At 44.0% G+C, this 26,525-nt stretch overlaps 1 protein-coding gene across 6 annotated transcripts in view; it reads right to left on the bottom strand.

The window, feature by feature from the left end:
- Positions 1-26,202, bottom strand: part of Dnajb6 (DnaJ heat shock protein family (Hsp40) member B6) — a 54,977-nt gene extending 28,775 nt beyond the window's left edge. For 5 of the 6 annotated variants that reach the window (XM_059257791.1, XM_059257794.1, XM_059257792.1 and 2 more), the window contains exons 1-5: positions 26,071-26,202; positions 12,249-12,339; positions 8,749-8,858; positions 7,339-7,401; positions 6,389-6,499 (exon numbers count right to left, since the gene is read on the bottom strand). In XM_059257791.1, coding sequence (XP_059113774.1) covers positions 6,389-6,499; positions 7,339-7,401; positions 8,749-8,858; positions 12,249-12,313 — 349 coding nt within the window. In that variant the 5' untranslated portion in view covers positions 12,314-12,339; positions 26,071-26,202. Of the gene's footprint in view, positions 1-1,927; positions 2,346-3,527; positions 3,633-6,388; positions 6,500-7,338; positions 7,402-8,748; positions 8,859-12,248; positions 12,340-26,070 lie in introns of those variants that run through there. The other variant, XM_059257793.1, reaches the window with a different exon arrangement.
- Between the last annotated feature and the right edge of the window lie 323 nt (positions 26,203-26,525).

Here is a 26,525-nt window from a genome sequence, read left to right as displayed (position 1 = left end):
GGCCAGCCTGGTCTCCAAAGTGAGTTCCAGGAAAGGCGCAAAGCTACACAGAGAAACCCTGTCTCGAAAAACAAAAACAAAAAAAAAATTAAAAAGAGGGGGAAAAAAAGACAATGAGTCATCCTAAGGAGATGTACAGGGCAAACACTAATCCCACTGCCTAAGAGCTAAAATTAAAGCACTTACTCAGTACAACTACAATTTTTCAAGTGGTATCTTTTACATTTCAAGAGTGGAAAATAACTACTTGGAATTAACAGAAACAAAAACCACAGCCAGGGACTATACTAACCCACATGGCACCCAACGGAGACTGGCGCTAAGTAAAGGATGTTGAGTATGTTTAAATTAAACCTCTAAGTGATTTTGCGTATAATTAATCTAGTTCATGAGGAGCCTCGGAGACGGGGTTACCCCAGAACTCCCTCCTAGAAGAAACATGCTAGGGCACACAGTAACTCTGTTTAGGGGTGAGGGGGTTCCTCTCTATTCTAAGATGTTTAGTTCTATCCTGGGCGCTAACTGCAATCTCATACAATGTCAGCCTGCTGCTTACCTTCCCCAAGGTAAACTAAAGGGGAAGACAATGCCATTGTTCCCTAAACCCACACCAGCAAGCTTGGATTAAACTACTCTTCTGTCAAGGACACCATGGATACCCACTGAGGATGTTGCACTCATCTCTGAGCTGTGCACTGTCATGAATACAACATGAAAGTATGTGAACTAAGCTAGGTGTGGTGCCCACCCCTTTAATCTTAGTTAGCACTTGGGAGGAAGAGGCAAAGGCAGGCCAATATGAGTTTGAAGCTAGGCTGGTCTACATAGCAAATTCCAGGCCACCAGGTGGGGCTGTCTTTAATTTAAAAAAAAAAAAAAAAAAAAAAAAGTGCAACCAAACAAGGTACTTGTTTCCTTCACATTTGGTTGGGGGGAGGGAGGGTTAAACAGGAAATACTACAGAAAAATCTCAAAAAGTACATGAAAACCTCAAGAATACTGTGGGGATAGCCAGGTGTCAGGCTCCTACAGGAAAGAACACAAGCCTCAAAAAAACTTCAAATAGCACATCCTCTACCTCAGCACTCTTTTTATAACCCAGCTCATTCCAGAAAGAAATCACCAAAGCAGCCCCCACTCCCCTTCCTTATGGTTAGGTATCAGTCTCTAATTTAATGTAGCCTCTACACCTCAACAGTCCATTTTCCTTTAAGAACAAGCAAGGAAGCTGATGAAAGAGACAGGCATTTTACGAACTAGCTGAAAGGAAACTGGTCTAGCATGTTTCTATATACTTTGAAGTCTTATCCCACTGGGGAGAGAACTAGCACTTTGTAAGGACGTCTGTGACCGAGCCGGAGACGCAGACTCACAATCCACGTGCAATATTAAGCCATCTGTTCTGTCACTTCCGCTCTGATCTCTGCATTGTTTCTAACTTCCAACTCTTCCAACATCCCCAGCTTTCACGATTTTCTACTTCTAAGTTTATTACTAGCTCCTAAACCGCACAGACTAGGACTTAAACCTAAGCAACTGCTGAGAGTCTTCCTGAGCTGTAATCTCTCTCATCTCAACAGATCTGAGCTTTTCTACTAGGAGCTCCCTGAAGTAATGAGATCAAATGAACTCATGGACCAGGGGTCAGCACTGGTCACAGGAGAAACTGGACACGGAAGAGCTGCCCACGGCACATCTGCTTCAGCTAGCAGGGACATACCCTGGCGTACCTTTACCTTGGACCTGCAGCACTGAGGAAGTTTGATGTTTAATCCACTAGGACTGAGTGCTTTGTTTCAGCAGCCCAGTTTTACCTGGGCTGTAGCCCAGCCATCCTACAAAGAGGGCTGGCCTGGGGCGTCGGGGCCCCCTCCCCTCCCTGGTCTCCAGGTCAACTCTGGGAATCTGACCACATACAACATGGCGGTGATAGAAGCAATTTCTTTTTATTCTAGATAAATTTTAAATAAAATAAACTTTCTTATAAAAGAGACCCAGGCCATTCCTTTTTGTTTATTGTTGAACAAGCAGCGCCTCGGGTTCCGGCCCACTGTGCTCCTCCTCGCTCAGTAGCTCCTCATACTCCTCGCTGAGCTCCTCCGCATCCCCGAGACTGGCTTCCTCCTCGCTGGAGACGAGGTCCAGGTCCTCACTGAGAAGTCCGCCCTGGCCCCAGCTACAGCCTTCACTTGACTCATCTTCACTAAGGTCCAGCTCCTCACTGGATATCACATCCAAAACCTCACTGTGCTCGTCACTCAGGGCGTCTTCTACTGACTCCTCAAAACAGGGCTGGTCTAGATCTTCACTAGGCTCCAAGTCCTCACTGGCCACTTCCTCGAATCCTGGGGAGTAAAACGACTGACTCACTACATTAAAATTACGGCTCAGAAAAATTACCCTCCACACAGTCACCCTCCCCCAAGGTTCTCCACACCACGGGCCTTTTCCAGTGGCCTCCTACTTCCTTCCCCAGAGTTCACAAGACTTTGTGAAGAGCGAGCATACTGCGTGGGAGAGAGGAGAGACCCTCTGCCAACAGTGTCAAAGGCGGTTTGTTTTGGGCATTCCAAAGTGAGAACGAAACGAAAATGTGGCATTAAACCCACAGTTCTCTAAGAGCTACTTCCTGCCATAACTAGACAGAATGAAAAGCCCACTGCTGGGTACTTGTCGGTCTTACACTACCAGGTTTACATGATCAGGACACAGTAAAATATTGTTCTGGGTCAGTAAAACACATGAAGAGATCATCCTAATTCAAATTAATGCATATCCTGTTTTCCATCAGCAATGCAAGCTCATTTGTGGGTGAGATACATACTCTGGGAAATGTAAAGGCCAGCTGGCCTCAACATTCCACATACATTCCCCTCCACTGCTGAGCTCCTTGTGGAAACTGCCTACAGGGATTTTTCTGAAAAAGTGGCTAATCACAGGGAAAGGTGTTTCTGCTCCTACAGGATCCCAAAGCATCTCCCTGCTCCAGATCTCTGAATCTGAGGACCCCATCCCATTCACCAGGGTAAGAGACCTGAAATTTTTTAGCACAGTGTAGCTCAACAATACCTTACACCAGGACATAAGGACATTGTGTGATCCCAGCACTTGGAAGGCTGACCAGAAAAACAAGGAAAGCCTGGACTATGTTTAAAATAAAACCTTAAAAATGACTTTTGAAGAGATAGAAAAGGGATATGGATTAGGTCTATAAAACGCAGAATAGCCTCAAACTTAGGAACCTTCTGTCTCAGTCTCTCAGGAGCTAAAACAAGCACACTACATTATACTGCACCCAGGATATTTATAATAAATTGAGCTACTCTCAAAAACCAAACTCCTCCCCCTCCAAAAAAGAAATATAGAAATAAATAAATAATAAATTTGGTGTATAGAAGTTTAAACTGAAGATTCACTGGCTACAATCAATAGACACTGTGACTGGGTTTACAAGGGCTCTGGATGCTGCTGACCATGCACTAGGTCCCCCAGCCCTGCACGAAGGACCCAGTCTACACTCCACATACCACCAGCAGGCTGCACGGTCACCTCATACACGTAGTAGCCGTGGAGTAGCTTCTTTTCCTGTGCGAAAATCCTTACTGCCTGAAAATGGAAGTCCCCTAGAAGACCTACAAGAATGGATTGAAGAAGTATCACTGCCACACTCATCACGGCAATGCAGGGAGGGATGCCTACCTGAGCCATACCTGAGATGGAGCAGACCTCAACAAGCCTAGTACAGTCTTGCACTACTGATAAAAACTTAAGCTTATCTAATTAAAAGCTCTAATATATACCTCCCATACAAAGAATTGTCCAAAGGCTAGTGTCCAATTCTTTTTCTCAAAGAAAACGAGCACTGACCACGTGATTCACTAAAAAGGGAATACACACACACACACACACACACACACACACACACACACACACTTTTCTGTGACAGTGTTAGGGACACAATCCAGGGTTCATACACACTAGGCAAGCATCCACCACTGAGCAACATCCACCCAAGGTGAGATTTTGGAGTTGTTTTAAGTTTTGTTGCTGTTAAGATTTACTATGTAGCCAGGAGTAGTGGTGCACACCTTTAATCCCAGCACTGGGGAAGCAGAGGGGATCATTTCTCTGAGTTGGAGGCTAGCCTGGTCTACAGAGCAAGTTCCAGGACAACCAGGGCAGTTACAGAAAAACCCTGTATTTGTATTTAAAGGGGGAAAAAAAAAAGGCTCACTATGTAGCCTTGATGGCCTCAAACTCATGATCCTTCTGCCTCAGTTTCCCAAGTTCTGGATTATCAAGATGTGCACTACACAACAGACTTCAATTTTTCTTTAGTCGGGAAGATATAGCAGTACTTCGGATACATGACCTTCTCAGAGAAGGAGTTAGCCTACTTCATCATATTACCGCACAAGCTGTTCTACTCGGAAAGGACATCAGAACAGACTCTGTCCAACACCACTCTGTCCCACAACAAACCAAGGTGGAATTTACTAAAGGCTTATTTTTGAAGAAAAAAATACCAGCAGTGATTTTTATTGTTCGGTTTTGTTTCTTGAGACAAGAGTATTGCAAGACAGGGTGGGCTGCCTTGAACAAGAGCTGGTACTGCAGCTGTGCACGATCCCACCTACTGTTTCTAGTTTTCTTAGAGTCACATCTGCACTTCTCAACATTCAGGTAACAATGGATACAATAATGTTCATTTCTAAGCCTATTATAAATCACTCACTGCTTTGCCTGAAGTATGTACATAAAGGCTAGAAATAGAGATTTTAAATTATTATTTTTTTAAACACACATTTATTTATTAGTGGTTCCTGTGCAAATGCTCAAGCACGAAATTCAGGTCCTCAGACTTGTTAACAAGTGTCTTTACCTGTTGAGCCATATTCGGATTATATACTGCTAGTGAGCTACTCCTTAATCTGTAATTTTAAATGTCCCACAATCTTTGGGTCATAGGCCTCGCTCTTACTAATTTGTTTATAGGGAACTTTCTGTATGTTTTTCATTAACATTAAAACAAGCAGGATGCCGGGCGGTGGTGGCGCACGCCTTTAATCCCAATACTCAGGAGGCAGAGCAGGTAGATCTCTGTGAGTTTGAGGCCAGCCTGGTCTACAGAGGAGTGAGATCCAGGACAGGCTCCAAAGCTACACAGAGAAACATGGGGGGAGGGGCACACCAAAAAACAAGCAGGTCTTCAGTGTCAAACCACAGTCCATCCCAACCCTTACTAGCAACAACATTCAGTTTTCCTTCCCTCAGGAAGGCAGGAGAAAGGATAAGTCTCTGTCTCTGTCTCTGTCTCTGTCTCTCTCTCTCTCTCTCTCTCACACACACACACACACACACACACACACACAGATCAACTACAGGATCACACCCACACCATGAAAAGTCTAAGACCTACCAGACCAGATCCAGGGTGACTTGTTCCTCTTCACACCCATAACATCATGACATGCTGGGCTCCCACCTGTCTCCCTCTGGTATTACTGGTAGACACAACTTTCTTTTTTCCTCTTTGGGAGTTGCTGGTGGTGTTGGAGTCTCTTCAGCCACACAAGATGTGTTTCCCTTTCAGTGCACCCAGACAAAAAGAGGCAGCAACAGCACGTTCGACCCTGACCTCCCATGTCAAACACTCAAATACGTCTCAGCAATATGGAACATCTCTAGTAACCGACACCAACAAAGGTATGGAAAGGCTCCTGTGCACAAGCCCCTAAGAGTCCAGGTCAGGCATGAAACCAAAGGCAGGAGATGGGAGAATCTATTTCCCACCATTCAACAGCTGGTCACACTCCTGATTCCTGCTGCCTGGCTCTAGACACACCCTCTCTTCACAACACTTTAAGTGGACTACAGTTAGAAAAGGGTGTGTTTACGGAACCTGTATGTTTAAGTTTTGTTGCTGTTAAGATTTATTTATCTATGATGCTTAGTGAATTTCACAAACTCACAAAGTAATACATAAACTAACTTGTAGAGTGGTGGTAGGTCAGTGCTAAAAATGACAGTATATCCAAGGTCCTGGGTTCAAATCCTCAGCACCAAAGCAAGAAATAAAACTTCTTTAAAAAGATAAAACATTTAAGAACAGATTTCCAACATCCTATCCTGTCCCAACCATGGTTCACTGGAGGGCAAAGACAAATTTACTAGGATAGGACAATACACACAGAAGAGAGGAAGAATACACTAAACTCTTATTGTTGAAGTCACAAATTCAAAAGGTCTGAAAGCCTGGCAGAACATATCTGATGATTCCACTGGTCTGTAAAGATAAAAGGTTAGTAACATGGCACAGTGTTAAATGCAAAGGGCACCACAAGCCCTCACCAGGCCAGACAAAAGAATGGACCAAGGAGTTACTTACCAAAGAGGTCAAATGAAAATGGGTCCCTTCCACCAAAAAATTCCCTGAAGACATCATCTGGATTTCGGAATGTGAAGCCAAACTCAAACGGACTGTCAAAATGACTTCCACCTATACAAGCACAGTAAAGTGTTTAGCCTACGAATTCTGGCGTTTCTAAACAATGTTTGTTCATAAAACATTACATGCTTCAAGGTCTAAAAGACAGAACATATTCCACACATCTGGGATTCTAGAAACCAGAGGCCTTATTGATGCTAACTGCACTTGCCTAGCACTGTCTACAGATTTCCATCTCCAAAACATGTGATTTAAATCATTGCCCACTGTTTTTGTCACTAGTTATAATAAAGGCCTATGGAAGCTGGTAACATATCCCATCAATTTCTCCATAAGTACAACATGCTCACATTAGGTCACAGCAAGAATTCTAAGGACCACGATGAAGCAGCTCATTTATTGAACACCACTTTCACAAGACAGGCAAGGCAGTGTGTGCTGTTTAAACCTGAATAGGTTCACTGCCGAAAACACAGTAAGGTCATCTATCACACTATACAGCTCAACATAAACATCCTAACTTGACTGGTCTATGTAAATGAAGCAGGCTGGCCCTCAACTCTCAGAGCCCAAGTCTCTTTTGGTTTTTTTTTGTTTGTTTGTTTTTTTTTTTTTTTTTTTATTCTTTTAAGGAGGCAAGACCTGTCACAAGAACTATAATCATACAAAGTGACCTGACACCCACCAGGCAGGCTCTCAATTCACAGGCACTATCCTGCCTCACTCAGCCTTCCAAGGTGATAAGATTATAAGCATTCCTCCATATCTACCTAAATTTACCACTTTCTAGGCTACTCTGTATTGACTATCGGGTATAAATCATATGAACTCAACAAATATGGATGACTTGTCAAGACTTGTGTCTCCAAAGAGAAAATACATTGACATACCTCCTCCTCCACCACCATTTAATCCTTCTTTGCCGTATTTGTCATAGATGTCCCGCTTTTTTGCTTTAAATTTGAGAAAAACAATTATTATGGGCAAGTTCTTTCAAATCCTCCAAATTCAATCAGTATTTTCCCAAGTTTTAAATCTAGGTCCAGAGTTAGGAGACCTTGACTTTAAAAAAGAGGCAGTTGACTCTCTCTCTCAAAAGACCAGTTGAAAATCTACTTTTAAGTGCTACAAATGCTTGGAGATTACCTACTACAGAGTCCAGGGGCCGTTAAGGGTAGAGTGGAAAGCGGCTAAGCACACTCCATAGAAGGAAGGAGACTGTGTGCACAGCACACGAACTCACAGGTGCTGTGCTGGTACCCACAGTCCCTGCTGCCTCTGCATTCTGGACTAGGGCAGAAAAGAACAGCTGTCACTTACATACATCATTCTGTTCTCCCCAAAAAGCTCACCTTCTACAACTGGGGAAACAAAATAACGAAGAACCCCATTTTGAGTAAGAAGAGCCCTTGTAAGCAGTGACACAAGCTGAGGCCCAGGCTGCAGCCACTAGAGCTCAAAATTACCAACAGTGTGAAGACACTGTCACATTTGTAGGATTTCAGTTATCAGTGTTTTCATAAGTTTTTTTTTTTTTAAAAAAAAAAAAGATACTTGTGAAGTAAAGTTTCCAGATCTGCCTTTAAAAGTGGGGAGAAGGGGACACGTCAGAGCATAGACAATGCAAGGAGTTGCATGCCAATAAGCTGGCTCAGTGAGTTTTACCTCAGGTTTATTCTAGAAACGGATTCTTAATGATAAGAACCTATTTGTTATTTTCTGTGGTCAGTGAATCAGTACAGAACCTTTTGAAGTCAACCCTCTGCCTTGACTCATGCCAAGTCACCCAACAGGCTAGCGCTTAGGATGTGGACATGACTTTTCCAGTCTCTGGCACTGTCTCCAGCCCTACAGATACAAATCTTTCCTTTGCCACAAACTCAAACTTGATGCCTGCCCCTAGCTGACAGCTAATCCTTCACCTAATTGCAAAATACAACCCATCTTCACAAAGGCACCTAATCCCTATGCTCTAGATCCAAAGTAGGGAATCAAAGTCTAAATTGGAGCAGAATGTTCAACCCCTTTCTTATCCCACTAATAAAGTCCTGCTGCAGTAGAACAATGGAGATAAGGTCAAGATGATCAGGAGTGGACACAAAAGTTCTTAAACCCAACTCTCCCTCAACTCCAGCCAGGAAAATCTCCCCATAGCCTATAGCTCCTCAGCACTGGTAGTTAGCTGTACCAGAAGCAACGTCCACAAGAAAATGAACCCTTTTGGGAAGGGGGGCAAACAAATCCTTTGTCTTCTGCTCTCTCTGGAAAGACCTGCCCTTCACAAGCTCAGATGGACTTACCATCCGATAACACCTCATATGCCTCAGCTACTTGTTTGAATTTCCGCTCTGCTTCTTCTTTATTTTCAGGATTTTTGTCCGGATGCCATTTCAGTGCCTGTTTCCGATACCTTGAAAGATGAAATGAGTGTATACTGAGCACATATGAAGTCCACATAACTTTAATAACTGATATAAGGAGCTGGGTGTGGTAGTGCACACCATTAATCCCAGCAGGCACAGAAAGGTTTGTGCCTTGAGAACAACCTAATCTACATAGTGAGTTCCAACCTAGCCAAGGCTACACACAGTGAGACCATATCTCAAAAAAGAAAAAAGAAAAAAGAAAGGGAGGGACGGAGGGATGGAGGGAGGAAGGGAGAGAAGAAAAAAAAAAAAACCCACAAACTACCTACCCTTAAGCAAGAAAATGGCTTACACCATTAGGTGAAATTAACACTATCTTAGCACTCTTAATGACTTTCAAAAATTGCTGGGAGATATTAACTGTCTATGGCCCACAACTGGATTAACAATTCAAGAACTAAGTAATTTATTTCAAACCTTGCAAGATGATAAGGACTTAAATAGTCTAAGAAAATTATCAGCTAAGGCTGACAGAGAATTGGCTCTGGTAGAAAAGAAATTAAAGGATGGACATATGGATCACTTTGGATCCAGAGCTTGATTGTATTCTGGTTTATTTTACCTTCTACACATTCTCCCACAGGAATTCTTATGCAGAGAGAAGTAATATTTTAGAATGTATATTTCTGCCACACAGAGTAAATAACTAAATATTTATATAAAAAAGATTTATGAGTTGATTCTGAAAGGAAAACTGAGACATCAATTTGCAGGAATAGACCCAGCAAAAATTGTGGTACCTTTTAATAATGCTAAAATTTCTTCATTATAGGCAGAAAATGAACACTGGCAAAGCGCTTGCAATAATTTCTTGGGAGAAATTAGTAACAACCCACAAGCAAGAGACTTCAGTTTATAAGAAGAACTAATTGGATCCTCCCTCACATTGTGTGGGGAAACACCAATTTTGGAGCCCCTACATTCTATACTGATGCAAATAAATCAGGAAAGGCAGGTTATGAGTCAGTGAAAAATAAGTGACTCAAAGCCCTATGTATGATTCTGTTCAAAAGTCAGAATTATATGCTATTCTCATAGTATTATTAGATTTTCCAGAACCTCGTAGTTACTGACTTTCAATATGCAGAGCTGTTTTACATATTGAAACCACTGAACTTATTCCAGATGATTCAGAATTAACTTGGTTATTTATTCAACTACAACAACTAGTCAGAAACAGAAATCATTCATTGTATATAACATACAACAGATATGATATAGGTCTACATGGCCCTTTAGCACACAGTAATGATGGAATTGATCAGCTATTGGTAGGAAATGAGCTAAAAGCCTCAGAATCTCATAAAAAACACCATAGGTTCGAAGAAAGATTTTTCTATTACTTGGCAACAAGCAAAGGAATTATAAAGGAAATGTCCTACTTGTTCTTCATAAAACCAAACTCTATTACCTGCAGGAAGTAATCCAAAGGGTACTCAAAGAAATAAAATTTAGAAAATGGATGTGTTTCATTTGCAGAGTTTGGAAAATTAAAGTATGTGTGCCATACCATAGATATATATTCAGGATTTCAATGGGCAACTGCTTTAAGTTCTGAAAAGGTTGATTCTGTAATTGCACATTTATTAGAAGTTATGGCCATGATGGGTGTACCTGCACAAATTAAGACTGACAGTGCTCCAGCATGTCTCTAGTAAAACGAAAGGTTTTTGCATATTACAACATAAAACATATTACAGGTATACCACACAATGCTACAGGATAAGCAGTTATAGAAAGATCTAATCGCACTTAGAAGATACGCTTAATAAACAGAAAGGAGTAATAAAGACCTCCCAGAGATAGATTCCACGGTGCTTTATTAACTTTAAAATTTTAAAATGCTAATGAGAAAGGACAGCTGCGGAGAGACATTGGTTAGTAGAAAAAAACTGAATTAAATCAGCCTGCCTATTTTAAAGATGTGCTGATCTCACATTGGAAACCAGGATGTGTGTTACATTGGGGAAGAGGTTTTGCTTGTCTCCACGGAGAAAAGCTATGGATACCATCAAGATTGATAAAAATTAGATTCGAACAGGAGAGGAGAGACCTCTTGACTAGTAAAGGCATCATTCATCGAACAGCATCATTCCATAGGCAGGAGTCCTAAACTGCAAAGAAATCAAGCTAAGTACAGGCAAGAACACAGCCATCTATGCATCCATCTATCTTTTTTTTTTTTTTTTTTCCTCCCCCGGTTTTTTTCGAGACAGGGTTTCTCTGTGTAGCTTTGCGCCTTTCCTGGAACTCACTTGGTAGCCCAGGCCGGCCTCGAACTCACAGAGATCCGCCTGGCTCTGCCTCCCGAGTGCTGGGATTAAAGGCGTGCGCCACCACCGCCCGGCGCATCCATCTATCTTAATCTTAACTATGGATCCTGCCATGACTTCCCCACAATCATGTACTCTGACTTTTTTTGGGTTTTTTTTGTTAGTTTGTTTGCTTGTTTTGTGTGTGTGTGTGTGTGTGTGTGTGTGTGTGTGTGTGTGTGTGTTTATTTTCAAGACAGGGTCTCTCTTGACTTGACTGGCCTCGAACTTACAGAGACCCACCTGTCTCTACTTCCCAAGTACTGGGATTAAAGGTGTGCTGCACCACCACCACCACCACCGCCACCACCACCACCACCACCACCACCGCTGCCGCACAGCTGTACTATGTGACTTATACCCTGAAACAAACCCCTTTCTACTGTTTGTTTCAGGACATTTCATCACAACAACAGAAATAAACTAGAACACCAAGACTCAACTAGTAATATACCAGCTTTTTTAAAAATCATGAAGAGAGAAAAAAAAATGGGCTGGAGAGATGGCTCAGCGGTTAAGAGCCCTGACTGTTCTTCCAGAGGTCCTGAGTTCAATCCCAGCAACCACATGGCGGCTCACAACCATCTGTAATGAGATCTGGCGCCCTCTTCTGGCCTGCAGGTATACATGCAGACAGAATACTGCATACATAATTAATAAATAAATCATGAAGAGGTACAGATATGTAGTTCAGTAAAAACAACAGGCCTGGGTTTGAAGGGGGGACACACATAGTAAAGTATCACTAAGTAAATATAGATAGTACCAGGAACTGGGGATGGAACCCAAGGCCTCTACCACACAAAGGCAAATGTTCTTATGTTCTTATTTTAATAGTCTAAGTTATCAAGTTTTCCTTTCTCATCCACATGTGTGTGCACGCATGTGAGGTCAACCTAAAAACCATCCACATTTTAAAAAAAAAGAACATTCACACAGAAAATAAATCTAATTTTTAAAAAGGAAAACAAAATCAAAGGTTTAATAGGTGACACAAGTTACATTATACAATTACTAATGAACCATGGTACAGAGTATCATTTCAGAAATGAAATCACTTACGCCTTTTTAATGTCCTCAGGTGAGGCATGTCTCTGCACGCCCAGAACTTCATAGTAATCCACCATGTTTTAACAGATTGTTGGAACAAATCCTGCAAATAAAATAAATAAGTGATTTCAGTCCATAACACTGCCCAATCACAGTGAAAGGTGTGATAACAGGTGAGAGGTGGTTCCTTCTCAGCACCTACTGGCCCAGAAAGAACTTCTGGTAGCCAGTCAATAGCCTGTATGTGTAGGGTAGGACCTTGTCCAGAAACTGTGTTCAAGAATCATTCCCAGCTGGGCGATGGTGGCTCACACCTTTAAGCCCAGCCAGCACTCAGATGGCAGAAGCAGGTGACTCTCCTGTGAGTCTGAAGCCAGTCTAGTCTACAAGGTGAGTTCCAGCACAGCCAAGGCTGTTAAACAGAGAAGGGGGGGGGGGGGGGGAAGGATCATTCCCAGCTGGCTAGTGACGCACACCTTTAATCCTAGCACTTGGAAGGCAAAGGCAGTAAGACAGCTCAGTTTGATGCCAGCCTGGTCTACAGAGCAAATTCCAGGACAGGGATACATAGAGAAAGCTTGTTTTTTTTTTTTTTTGTTTTGGGTTTTTTTTTTTGGGGGGGGGGGGGTATCATTCTCAAAAATATATACAGAAGCCGAGCAGTGGTGGCACACGCCTTTAATCTCAGCACTCGGGAGGCAGAGGTAGGTGGATCTTTGTGACTTCAAGGCCAGCCTGGTCTACAGAGCGAGATCCAGGGAAGACACAAAGCTACACAGAGAAACCCTGTCTCGAAAAACAAAACAAAACAAAATTATATATATATATATATATATATATATATATAAAATTAAAAGCTGTTGCAAAAATATTTGTGTGTGCATGTGAGGGAATGCACAAGTACAGATGCCCTAAGAAGTGAAAGGTGTGGAATATCTCAGAAAGAGAAACAAGAATGCTTGTGGGTGGTAATATTTTCAAGGAAATGTTCACAAAAGATTAAGTAGACCTGGTGTCAATGTGCAGATTTTTTGATCCCAGATCTTGGGAGGCAGATCTTTCTTTGAGTTCCAGGCCAGTCTAGTCTACACAGTGTGTTCCAGGATAGCCAGGGCTGCAAAGTGACCTTGTCTCAGAAAAGCAAGAGTGGAGGGTAGGGTTGGGGATGGGTATTAAATCCAGTAAATTACAAAACAGAGGAGTGAGCATCCAATTATAAAAGGCTTCCTTCCTTCCCACCAGAAGTTACACTGACACAGACATAAGGATACCGAGCAGAGTAAGTTCAGCTGGTCCTGCCAAACCAACCAAACTTGGTGGCTGAAGTGGCAATCAACTCCCACACAACCCAACCGCACAACTGTCTACCAGAAACCAAAAGGGCTCATGAGTAAACAAAAGGAGCACGAAAACCAACACCTCTTCCTCCCTACCTCATTAAGTGATCCAGAGTTGTAGCTGCAAAGGATTTGAAGAAGCATTTGGGGGGGAGGGAGACGCTGAGACAGGGTTTCTCTGTGTAGCTTTTGGAGGTCGGCCTCCATCTCAGAGATCCCCCTGCCTCTGCCTAAGTGCTAGGACTAAAGCTGTACACCACCATTGCCCAACAAATGCTGTTCATCTTAAATAAAGAGTACCCCTTGAGTTAAAACAATCTGGAAAACTCTGACACTGGGCTAGAGTTGCCAATTTGTCAACCACCAAACCCCTTGAAATGGTCAATGCCAGTTAACTATTTCTCCACAGCCTTAATTCACTTATTTCCACTTCTACCTATCATTTGAAATCACCCTGTAAGCTCAGGAACTCAGAACCTAAGCCTCCCAGTACCACTCGTAATTTGAGAGCTCTCCTGACTTCCAAATCTCTTTCCTGTCTTCTCAGGTCTGCCAACTTCCTCACTGAAGGGAGTTCAAAGTCTCCTCTCACCATCTTTCTCTCCTTACAGAACACCCCCAGTCCCAAATGGAAGCCTAACCCCAGTAAACAGGCACATGACTGTGCAAAATAGCCACTTGGACGCTGAGCGGGTTGTCTCAAATAGAGCAAGAAGACTTAACTCTTGAGCCTCTCCACACCGCACAGCAGGTCTTTCTTTAGCAAACTACCTTGATTAACTCACCCATGTTGTTACACCCACCATATAAGCAAAGAAATTATTCACAAGTAATACCTATCATTCTTCCAAACATCTCCAGCTCCCCTCTCTTCTGCATGGTCTGCAACCCTTACTCCTGCTGGAGCCTCTGGACCACCCTCTGCTCGATGAAGACAAAGACTCCCAAGTATAATGTACTAAGCAATACCAGCCACAAGGGACTCTAAGTCAACTGTGAAATTAAGAGAACAATCACTAATTGTACTGACTAGTGTCAGTTAAGAGCAGGAAGGAGTTACAAAAAGAAGCCAGAGCACACCACCGAAGAATGTTTAAGAGCTCTCCCAACTTACAGCAAGTCAGGTGTGGTAGGAGGATCAGGGATTTAGGGCATGGTCTGAAAGATAGGTTTCTGGCCAACCAGAGACACATGTGGTGACCCTGTCTCAGAAAACGAACAAATGGAAAAAAACATCTTTTGGTTTGGTTTTGGTTTTGGTTTTTTCAAGTCACGGTTTCTCTGTGTAGCCCTGGCTGTACTGGAAATCGATCTGCAGACCAGACTGGCCTCAAACTCTGTCTGCCTCTGCCTGTTGTGTGCTAGAACTAAAGGTGTTTGCCACCACTGCCTGCCAACACTTAACTTTAAAACTACCTTCCAATTCTAAACAAACATCAGTACTAGCAAACAAACACTCAAAGGTACATTTGCCCTACCAAAAATGTAAACTGTAGTTGGGGTGTGTGGTGGTGCACACCTTTAACCTCCCTCTGGGGATCTCTTGGGGGGTTTCGGTTTATTTGTTTTGTTCTGTTCTGTTTTTGGTTTTTTGTTTTTTGCTTTTTTCTCTGTGTAGCCCTGGCTGTCCTGGAAACTCACTGTAGACCAGGCTGGCCTCGAACTCACAGAGATCCACCTACCCCTGCCCCTGCCTCCCTAGCGCGGAGATTAAAGATGTGCACCACTACAATTGGGCAGGATCTCTTGAGTTTTTAAGTCAGCCTGGTCTACATAACAAGTTCTAAGCTATCCAAGGCTAGATAGTGAGAGTCTGCCTCAAAAAAGTGATGGAGAGATGACCAAAACAGAGATTTTTCTTCCTGCTGGCGAATATTTCTACTAGGACAGCACAACCAACTCATACTGTAAACGCTTGTGAATTACAAGTCAGCCAAGTTTTTTAAAAAGCAGGCATAGTGGGACACACCTTTAACTCCAGTACTGGGGAGGCAGAGGCTGCAGATCTAAGCCAGCCAGCACTAGATGGTGAGATCTTATCTCAAAATTAATCATTTTCCTAATCTAACAATTTCTCTTGGTACCTGTCATATTCCTATTGGAGGTATCCAACTTGCTGGAAGAATATTTGCCTGGAACCACCAAAAATAAGCCAAAACAAGGGTCTCCTGAGAAATATCTAACAAATGAGTCAAGATATTCATGCCCTTTCCTCCTGTCCTTAGCCTCTCTGTGGATGTGGATCAGGTGTCTTGTCTGCTCCTCGTACTTTTAGGTTTAGTGGGTATCTGACCTCTACTCTTCGGGTACCAACCAAAGCACCCACATATCCAAATTGTGACCATTTAAGACACTGCTAGAAGCTAAGCATGATCCTAGCAGCAGCCAGAGGTGCACAGTGAGACCATCTCCTCCCCCACACACACTCAAAAAAGGACATTGCTGAAAGTCCCCTGAAGACAGCAGCACCCCAAGAACGAACCTTCCTAGTTGGGGAGGGTGGCCCCAAGAGACAGTGGGGTGGCAGCCTGAGGCAGGTGCACTGCTAAGGAAGAAAGTCTTTGTGGTTAGATTGTAGAACTTCTCCATCACAGCAGGGACTAGCGGTACAGACCTATAATCCTAGCTCCTTGCTTGACTATGGCAGATATTCACTATGGCAGATATTCACTATGGCAGATATTCACTATGGCAGATATTCACTATGGCAGATATTCAAGACTTTGGGATGAAGATGGAGTTTGGATGGCAGATGCTTGAACAAAGCCCTGGGTTCAGTTCCTAGCAATTCATGACCAGTACTGAGGGAGAGAAACGGGATCTGAAGAACAAGGCTATCAAATATATAAATATGAATATATAAACAAATGATTCTGAACTGGGGGAGGGGGGTGTCACTGCCCTAGTGGCAGAGTACTTGACTAGAAGGTTGTTTGGCTAAATATTCACGGCTCTGGGTTCTACCTAAACACTACTTTAGCTCAACAGCCAGAGGTGGAACTTCTTTTCATTTTGACCTTACTATCAGCTTCAGAAACAATTCTGTCCCTACTCCATCTTTTTTCATGTGTCACTTAGTGAGTAGAGGGCTATTCTGTCATACCAGAGGGCCTGGGTTCGATCTCTAGTACTGCCAAAAATGAAGGCAGGCCTTTAATCTCATCCACTCCAGAGGAGAAACCTGGGTAAGGACTTCAAGCTTATCCTGTGCTACTTTGGCCTCTATGTCAAAATGACAAAAGAAAAGGCTGGATCTTCTGCCCTGGTAGTTAAGCACCTTTACATGCTAGTACCATCTACAGAGGATGTGGCTCTGAGGCAAAGCACCTGCCCAAAATGCACAAGCCCGGACAAGCATACATGCTTTGCATGCATGATTATATGTATGGCAAGCTTGTGTCCATAAAGTCTGGAAGGGGGAAAAAACCCTACAGCTTTGATTACTATGAGCTGCTTATCTATCCTTTGTCCTTTTTCCAACTAACTGTTGACCTTTTCTGCTGCGATTACTAAAAACCAAGCTTTGGCTCTGTCTTCTGGTTTTTACTCTTTCAATACAGGAATGCCCAGCAGGGGCCACTAAGTAGGGGGGGGGGGCGGGTTTCAGTTGACAGTGCTTCTACTGAGATGACTGCATGCAGCAAAAAACTGAACTAAGATCAGAAAAGCAAGCAACAATGAACAAAGGGCGAGCACGTGCAAACAAACAGAAATGAAGAGCAGGACTACTGAGGAAAGACTGCCACTGGAGTGCCAGGGAAAGCGCAAGGAACCTGTCCTAAGGAGGACCCACAGGCTGGTTCAATTCTCCAAGATGATATTACACTGATGTCAGCCTGCCAAAGCACACTTCAAACAAGCACTCATGACCAATACTATTATACGTATTATTCTACAATGTCAACAACTCAAAGCTGCTTAGCCACTTAGGATGAATTTAGACTAGCTAGCCACAACAAATCAGTAAAATACTAAAATGTTATCCAGCACCCAAATATACACTAGACATTAACAAGGAACAAATTTTATCCTATTTGAATCCAGAACACCCACCAGAAGCCCATTCCCAATGTACTGTCAGGTATCTGACAATCAAAAGTCAAAACTCAGCCAGGCATGGTGGCAAACTGCTTTAATCCCAGCACTATGGGGGCAGAGGCAGGTGGATCTCTTGAGTTCAAGAGTGCTAGTTCCAGGATATCCAGAGCTAAAAAGAGAAACCCTGTCTCAAAAAATTAAAAGGGGGGTGGGGGAGAGAAAAGGAAAAAGGTCAAAGTCCCCTCAACTCTCATTGTGTTGGGGGAGTGGCATTCAACTTGGACCTCCCATATGCCAGAGAGCAGTCAGCACTACCACTGAGAAAATATTACTGTTTAAAATAACCCTGGGACCTCTTGAAACTGAGAAGCTTGTGTAGGGCACAACAAAAAGACAGCCTACAGAATGGGAAAAGACCTTCACCAAGCCCACATCTGACAGAGGACTGATCTCCAAGTATATAAAGAACTCAAGAAACTAGACATCAAAATACTGAACAATCCAATTAAAAAATGGGCTAAAGAGCTAAACAGAGAATTCTCAAAAGAATCACAAATGGCTGAAAGACATTTAAAGACATGCTCAACATCCTTAATCATCAGAGAAATGCCCTCAAGTCATTTAAGAGTGTTGGTGATGGCAACCATGACTTAAACATGGTAGGCAAACACTCTACCAATTCAACAACCAAATCTAAGGCAATTTTTGCTAAGTCATGAGGTTCCTTTAGAGAAAATTTCCAGGAAAGCTGCCCCTTACTAATTTCTACTCTCACAGTATTGCAGAGCTTCTGAAAAGACACTCTACAATCAACTGACAGATACACCTGCCTGTCTGAGAGCTGGGCTTCACAGTGTGTGTACCACCACACTCCATTCTTACCCTGTTTTTTAAAATATTTTGTTTATATTTTATGTATTAAGAGCTCTGCATGCTAGAAGAGGGAATTAGATCCTGTTATAGGTGGTTGTGAGCTACCATGTGGTTGCTGGGAATTGAACCCAGGTCCTCTGGAAGAGCAGTCAATGCTCTTAACTGCTGAGTCATCTCTCCAGTCCCCACCCCACCCCTGTTTTTTGTTTCTTTTTTTATTCACATTGGTGTAAAGGTGCCAGATCCCCTGGAGCTGGAGTTACAGATAGTTGTGAGCTGTCATTTAGATGCTGGGAATTGAACTCAGGACCTCTGGAAGAGCAGTCACTGCTCTTAACCGCTGAGCCATCACTCCAGCCCTGCCTCATTTTCTTAAAGGATAAAGCCTGTATGCCCAACAGGTATGTGTCAGCAATACATGTCCCTTTCTGGTAGGATACACATAATTTCAGGAGTCAAGGGCCTCAAAGGTACATAGTTTCATAAACTCTGTCCCAAATTTTAGCCATCCACCTACTAAGCTTTTACCATACAGGACAGACTTTATTACTGAACATGAGGGAGGCCCTATATCAAAGGTCTTTCCATCTAGCATCTCAGAAAATGCTGGTACTAGAGCGTGGGGGGGGGGGGTTGTCAAGAAATAAGTCTTGCAGCTGGGCGGTGGTGGCACAAGTCTTTAATTACAGCACTTGGGAGGCAGAAACAGGCAGATCTCTGTGAGTTAGAGGCCAGACTGATTTACAAAGTGAGTTCCAGGCCAGCTACGGCTGTTACACAAAGAAACCTTGTCTCCAAAAAGAAAAGAAAAGAAAGTCTCGCCCAGGTCACTAACAAAACTAGCCTTCTTCCTTTCCTACAACAAAGATCAATACTGAAAAGGAGGATCGTAATTCCAGGCCATAGCCACTAAAGACTCTCAGCTATCTTTTTTTTCCTCCTTCTCTTGTTTCTGGTTTTTCCAGACAGGGTTTCAATGTGTAGTCCTGGCTGTCCTGGAACTCCCTCTGTAGACCAGGCTAGCCTCGAACTCACAAAGATCTATCTGTCTGCCTCTGCCTCCCAAGTGCTGTGTCTAAAGGGGTGCTCCACCACCACCCTATCTTTTAACAAAGAGCAAAGTAGGCCAGGTGTGGTGGTAAACATCTTTAATCCCAGAATTCTGGAAGCAGGAGGAGGTGTTTTTAAGTTTAAGGCTAGCATAGTCTACATAATAAGTCCCAGCCCAGCCAGGGCTTCATAGAGACCCTGTCTCCAAAAACAAAAAAGAAGAAAAAAAAAATGCTTAGTAAGTTTTACTAGGTATGGTGGCAGGCATCTTTAATCTCCAAAAACAAAAAAGAGAAAAACATGTTTAGTAAGTTTTACTAGGTATGGTGGCAGACACCTTTAATCTAGGCACTTGGCAGGCAAGTATGTGTTCAAAGTTAGACTAGTATACTATACATATTCAACTACAGGCCAGCCAGTATTACATTTTCAGAAAAAATAATAATTAAAAATCACAAGCAGAGTTCAAATTATGTTGTGGCATCACACAAACTTAACGCAATACTATTTGCTTGACAGAATAATAGCAGGGGCAAATATGAAGCCCAAGCCAGGTAAGGCAGGCCTACAAGAAGCTAGCACCTAGGAGGCTGAGGCAGGGGTGGATTTCCAAGCCACGGAAACATTGACAAAAACAGTAACTCTCAGCCTGACAAGTGTGTAATTGCAGCTATTCAAGAGGTTTAGGAACAAGTTTTTTATTTTTTATTTTTCCCAGTCCCCTCCTCCCAGGCTGAGGGAAGTGTCCCTGTATAAGCCCCAGGTTCCAAACAGCCAGCTCATGCACTAAGGACAGGTCCCGGTCCCACTGCCTGTTTTAAGATCAGTCTGAACAACTTAGTGAGACCCTGTCTCAAAACTTCCCACTGGGAAAAAAATCCTGGGTTGAGAGGTAGGGTGTGGTAGAGGCAGATTGCTAGGTCATTAAAGTGCCTGCCAAGCAGGCAGTTAGAACCGAGTTCAGATCCCTAGCACACACACATTTATTTAGCCAGTATGGCAGACCTGGAGATAGACACAGGCAAATCTGTGTGGCACAATGCCCAGCTAGCATAGCCAACTGGTGAGCCCAATTCCATGGGAGACTTTTATCAAAAAAAAAAAAAAAAGAAAGAAAAAAGAAAAAGTTGAAAGCAATGGGGACACCCAACAGCTACCTCTGGCCTACACAAGCACAGGCACACACCCACACGCAACATTTTTCAGGTCCTCATTTTAAATGTCCAATGTATCATTCCCCTCCCCCCCCCCCAAAAAAAGGTAAAAACTTTACAGGGGATAAACATGGCATGCCTCGTCAGGAAACCACCCTTCTGAAGGCTCAACATTCCTAAAATACTCGAGTATTTTAATACAATACAGTTCAGCAGTGTTGAAGTCAGAAGCCACAGTCTTTGTTTATTCAGAATGCCCATAGGGTCCTTATGACTTGGATTTAGAAAGTCACTTTAAGAGAAAACCAGGCTATAGCTAAATAGCTTTAGAAATAGATATAACTGAAACCTCTTGGATGAACACCGTGACCCTAGGAGATAAAAGTATTTTTAGCATTTTGCATTCTCAGGTAGGAGAGCAATATGGAAGTAGTCAAGTGTGATCTTCCTTAACTATCTAAAGTTTGGCAAAACACCTTATATTCATAGCATAATCTAATACAACAAAATTCCTAAGCCAGGCATGGTGGTGCACGGGAGGCAGAGACTGGAGGATGTCTGTGAGTTTGAAGCTATTCTGTTCAACCACGACAGCCAGGACTAGAGAGACCCTGTCTGTCCTAGCCAGGCAGTGGCTTTAATTCCAGCACTCTGGAGACAAAGACAGGTGGATCTGTGAATTGAAGGCCAGCCTGGTCTACAGAGAGAGTTCCAGGACAGCCAGGGCTACATAGAGAAACCCCATTTCAAAACACCAAAAGAAAAAAGAAAAAAAGAGTAAAAAGAAAGAAAGCATTCCTGCTAGCTGACTTACCTAGTAAGTCAGTCTCCAGGTGTTCAGTTCTCCCCCACCCCCTTTTTTTTTTAAGCAGAGTTGCAGTTTATTAAGGGATTTGAACAGTTTTAAGCAGTGCCTGGGGAGCACTCAGAAATCAAAGCATACAACCCTGTGTGTGATGGTGTGGCCTCAGAAGAAAATGGCCCATTTCTCCCTCCTACTGGATCTTACTGGGGGAGGGGCACACATGGCGTCCAAAAGAAAACTTTAAGGAATTAATTCTCTCCTTCCACCCTTCTGTGGGCCCCAGGGATCAAACTCTAGTCCTCAGGCAGTGTATGCTTTACCTTGCTGAATCCTCTCACTAGCACGATATTATTTATTTCTGTCACATTCTTTGCACCAGCTCCTCCTCCTCCTCACTAACCTCATGTTTTTCCTTGTTCTCTTCTTAATGAAATAGGATTTCACTATATAGACCAAGATGGCCTTTACCTAAAATTCTCCTGCCTTACACCCTCTTGAATACTGGTATCACAGACCCACAGTACACAGCCCGTGGACCTTGGTTTTATTCCCAAGGTTAAACTCTCTCTCTTAAATTCTGTATGTGAGAAAGGAAGTATAACATTAATTCACCATTAATCCCTCCTACACACTCAACATCTGCAATTGCAGGCCCTTCACCACCAGATGGTGTCCTGGGTGAATTTAACCAGGCTTAACATAGGATAGGACCATTGCAAAGTCAGTTTTTAAGAATCCTGCAAAGCTGGACATAGTGATACATACCTGTATCCCAGCTGTTTTGAGAGGTGGAGGCCGGAGGAATTCAAGGTCATTCTTGGCTACAGAATGAGTTCCAGACCAGCCTGAAGTACCTGAGACCCTCTATCTAAAACAAAGGTGTTAAATAAAATGAAGTAAAAAGGCTGATTCTGTTATAGTCACTTGCCTTCCTGCTCTTTGGGAAGGCATCAGAAGTGGTCTAAGAATGTTTGAGCATCCTTAAGCATTAAACAATGTAAAAGATGGGCTGGAGAGATGGCTCAGTGGTTAAAGAGCACTGACTACTCTTCCAGAGGACCTGAGTTCAATTCTCAGCACCCACATGACAGCTCAACTGTCTGTAACTCCAGTTTCAGGGACCCAACACTCACAGCAAGACACCAATGCACATAAAATAAAAATAAATAAATTTTAAAGTTTGTTTTTTTTTTAATGTAAAAGACACCCTGTCAAGCCGGGCAGTAGTGGCGCACACCTTTAATCCCAGCACTCGGGAGGCAGAACCAGGCGGATCTCTGTGAATTCAAGGCCAGCCTGGGCTACAGAGTGAGTTCCAGGAAAGGCGCAAAACTACACAGAGAAACCCTGTCTCCAAAAACAAAAAAACAAAAAAACAAAAAAACAAAAAAACAACAAAAAAAAAACACTTCTGTCATACCAGGTATCTACTGGACAGTGGTAATGAAGTGCCTTCTTCAAAACTCTCAGGATGTGCTAGACTAGACTAGTCTAGCCCTAATCTGGGTTCTGCAAGTTGTTATGGACACAATGCTGCTGGTTTATACAGGGAAATTGTACTACCACTTAATACTAACAGGACTGCTTAAAAAGTGGAGCTACAAGTAGGGCAGTGGTGGCGCACACCTTTAATCCCAGCACTTGGGAGGCAGAGGTAGGGGCATCTCTGTGAGTTAGAGGTCAGACTGGTCCACAAATCGATTTTCAGGACAGCTAGGACTGAATAGTGCAGCCACTATTCAGAGAAATTCCTAATTCAGTCTTCAAAGTATAAAAGAATATTCACCACCCCAGTATACTATTTGTCCTTAACCCAAATATCTCACACATAATCAATAAGAAAAAAATTGTTTGTTTCGATTCTTAGAGATAGGGTTTCTCTGTGTGGCTCTGGCTAGCCTAGAACTCAACTCTGTAGACCAGGATAGCCCTGGAACTCAGAAATCCACTCTACTCTGCCTCCCGAGTGCTATGATTAAAGGCAGTTTTGGGTTTGGTTTTTTTGTGTTTTTGTTTTTTGAGACAAGGTCTCACTCTATATAGGCCTGACTGACCTCAAACTCAGGAGACTGGCCTGTCCCTGCCTCAAGCAATTATTTCTTTCTTTTTGCCAAGATAGCTTCTCTGTGTATCCCTGGAAGTCCTAAACTCCATCTGTAAACCAGGCCTTGAACTTACAGAGCTCCACCTGGCTCTGCCTCCCAGTGCTCAATGAAAGGTGTGTGCCACGAAAATGCTCCACTCTAAACTCAGTGATCTGATTCCATCTTCCACTGCACAAAACCAACTTCAAAAGCCAACTTCTCCCAGAGGAAGTGGGATGTCTGTGAGTCTGAGGCTAGCCTTGGTCTACAGAGTTAGTTCCAGGACAGCCAGGACTATTACACAAAGAATCCCTTCTCAAAAAAAACACCAAACCAACCAACCAAAAAAAGCCAACTTCTCAGGATATGGAGCTGGGCCTGCTGGCCAAATAATTCAGTCTCACAAGTCTGACAACTTAAGTTCCACCCCAGGAACCCATGAAAGGAGAGAAGTGACTCCAAAAGTTGTACTCTGGGCCAAGCATGGTGAAACACTACTGTAGTCCCCAGCACTCTGGAAGCAGACAGGTGGATCTGTGAAGGCCAGACCATCCTCATCTACATACCAAGTACTAAGCCAACTACAGCTAAAAAGTGAAACCTGTAGCCAAAAGAAAATAAAGCGGGGAGAAGGGTATGGTAGCTTAAGCCCAGCACTTGAAAGGCAGTCATACTGATCACTGAGTTCCAGGGCTACACAGTAAGACCCTAAAGTCCAAAAAACAAATTCAGATCCAGTACTGTAAGCTATATAAATGCAGAGAGTTAGTACTAGCAAAGAAGAGATCATGGATGGAGGATTCCCATTAGTGTGCCAGAACACACTTTTCATATGCACACACAAATAAAAGTATTTTAAAAGCCAACTTAGTCGGGTGTGGTGGGGCAAACCTTTAATTCCAGCACTGGGGAGGCAGAGGCAGGCAAATCTCAGAATTCATACACTGCCGAGTTCCAGGACAGCCAAGGCTACACAGAACTCCTGTCTCAAAATACAAGGCCAACTTCTCCTTCAAAATACAGACACATGAGAAGCCAAATTTTCAGAAGTCTGCCTGTGCCAAACAGCGAATGGAAGACGAAACTTACTTTACAAACTTTTTGTTTTCCTTTCTATCCAATCACGCATACCTACACGAAGGCAGCATTTCTTCCCAAATCTCGTATTTTTCCTCAATTCCAAAGCTCCACGTGCAGTTCAGTGATCTGTGTCTGCACTGATCACTGACAGCCGTAGTAGTCACACACCGGAGGGCAATTCTCCCTGTGGTGGTGACATCCCAGAGAATAAGGGAGTCCGGTAACAGATGCGCTCAATTCCTTTCAGATATCTCTAAGTCTGGTGTGAGGTTTACTTCAACAACAGACTAAGTTCAAACATCCAGGATGCATTTTCTTTAGGACCGTTCCCTCCTTTTCCTATTAAAGCAGGTGCCTTAATGTAGCTATCACTTGCCTAGCAAGCAGAAAGTCCGGAGTTCAATTCCCTAGATTATAGGGCCTACAAAGACGGGGATACAGTGGACTTACTAACCATAAAACCTGACCACAAATCTATGGTTCAACTAAAGACATTAATAAAAACAAAGTGGGTGCCCTAGGCCTACACTCCCCACCGGCTTGGGCGTGCCTGAAAAGGCGGGACCATCCCCTCCATCCCCTTTCGCAGTGCACACACAACTTCGGTAACCAAGCTTTTAAAACTTCTAACAACCCATTCTGTAAAATAAAATCACGAAAATTTTTTTCAAGACAATCTTATGGCTTGCAGTTTAGAGTTCTCTTGTCGACACGACCGAAGAGAATTAAGACCGAAGAGAATTAATGTAAACTTCAGTTACATAAACTTTAGTTACATAAACCCAAACAAAGCAAAGCACCCTTCAAGGCTAACAAACAGCAAACGGGTTTGGGAAGTAAACTGAGCAAGGCAGGTTGCCTAGCAAACTTCCCAACAGTCCCAGGAGAAACTTGGAAACCTCCTTGGCCCTCCCACCCGGCCCCCTAGGCAGCCTGGCCCGGTGATCGCGCCTCCCATAGAGTCCTGCTCTTCGCATGCCACCTGACCCCTTGCTTGCAGAATGCACTGAGGATGCCAGGACAGGGTGACACCGGTCTCGCCGACTCTTGTGGCTCTGTGGCGGACCTCGCGCGTGCCGGGCCCAACCGCCACTGCAGACCAGGGAGGCAGGGGAGCGGACCCCAGCTAAGCCCCGGGCTAGGCCTGAGCCGGCACGGCAGACGCTTTCCACGGACCCAGTCTAGACCCGGGCCGGGCCAGGAACAACTTAGGCCTCAGGACCAGACTCTAGACCACAGCTTGGACTGGAACCCGCTCGGCCCTGGCGAGCAGTCCCGACCCCACTGTCGGCCGGGCTTCCCTGCGCCCGTGTCCCAGGCGCCGAGCAGGTCACCCTATCCGCACCCAGCCGCCGGCCCTCCTCCCCCGCCACCGCCAACCGTGCTCTCCGCCCCAGTCCGCAAGTCCCTCACCGAGGACGCGGCGGCCGGCGAGGCGGGGGGAAGTCGGGCGGCTGGTCTCCTCGCGGCTCTGGGACAGCTGCGCTGGTGGCGGTGGCGGCGTCTCCTCGCGCTTTCCTTTCTCTCCTTTTCTCCAACAACAAACAGGAAGTGCGTCATGCGGTGGCGGCGCGGCGGCGGCGACTTCCGCCCGGCCCTGAAGCCACGCGTGCGCAGTAGCAGTTGCCCGCTCTGGTTCGCGTGGATTCCGCAGCGCCGGCTTCGCGTTGGGAGGATTCCACCAGCCTAGCCGATGGGACTCAGTGGAGTCTCTGTAGGCGAAAGCGGCAGAATAGAGCGGGGAGTGCCACCCTGCGCTAGTCCTGGGCCTGGAGGCCTCCGAAGCTGGCGGCGACTTATGGGCGACCCTGACTGACTGACCTAGGGGCCTGCGGTTGCCCGGAAGCAGAGACAGGGAGGAAGGACGC

The sequence above is a fragment of the Peromyscus eremicus genome, chromosome 3 (assembly GCF_949786415.1).
Source record: "Peromyscus eremicus chromosome 3, PerEre_H2_v1, whole genome shotgun sequence".
NCBI classification, from domain to species: Eukaryota; Metazoa; Chordata; class Mammalia; order Rodentia; family Cricetidae; genus Peromyscus; species Peromyscus eremicus.
This window is presented reverse-complemented; position numbering and strand designations above follow the sequence as displayed.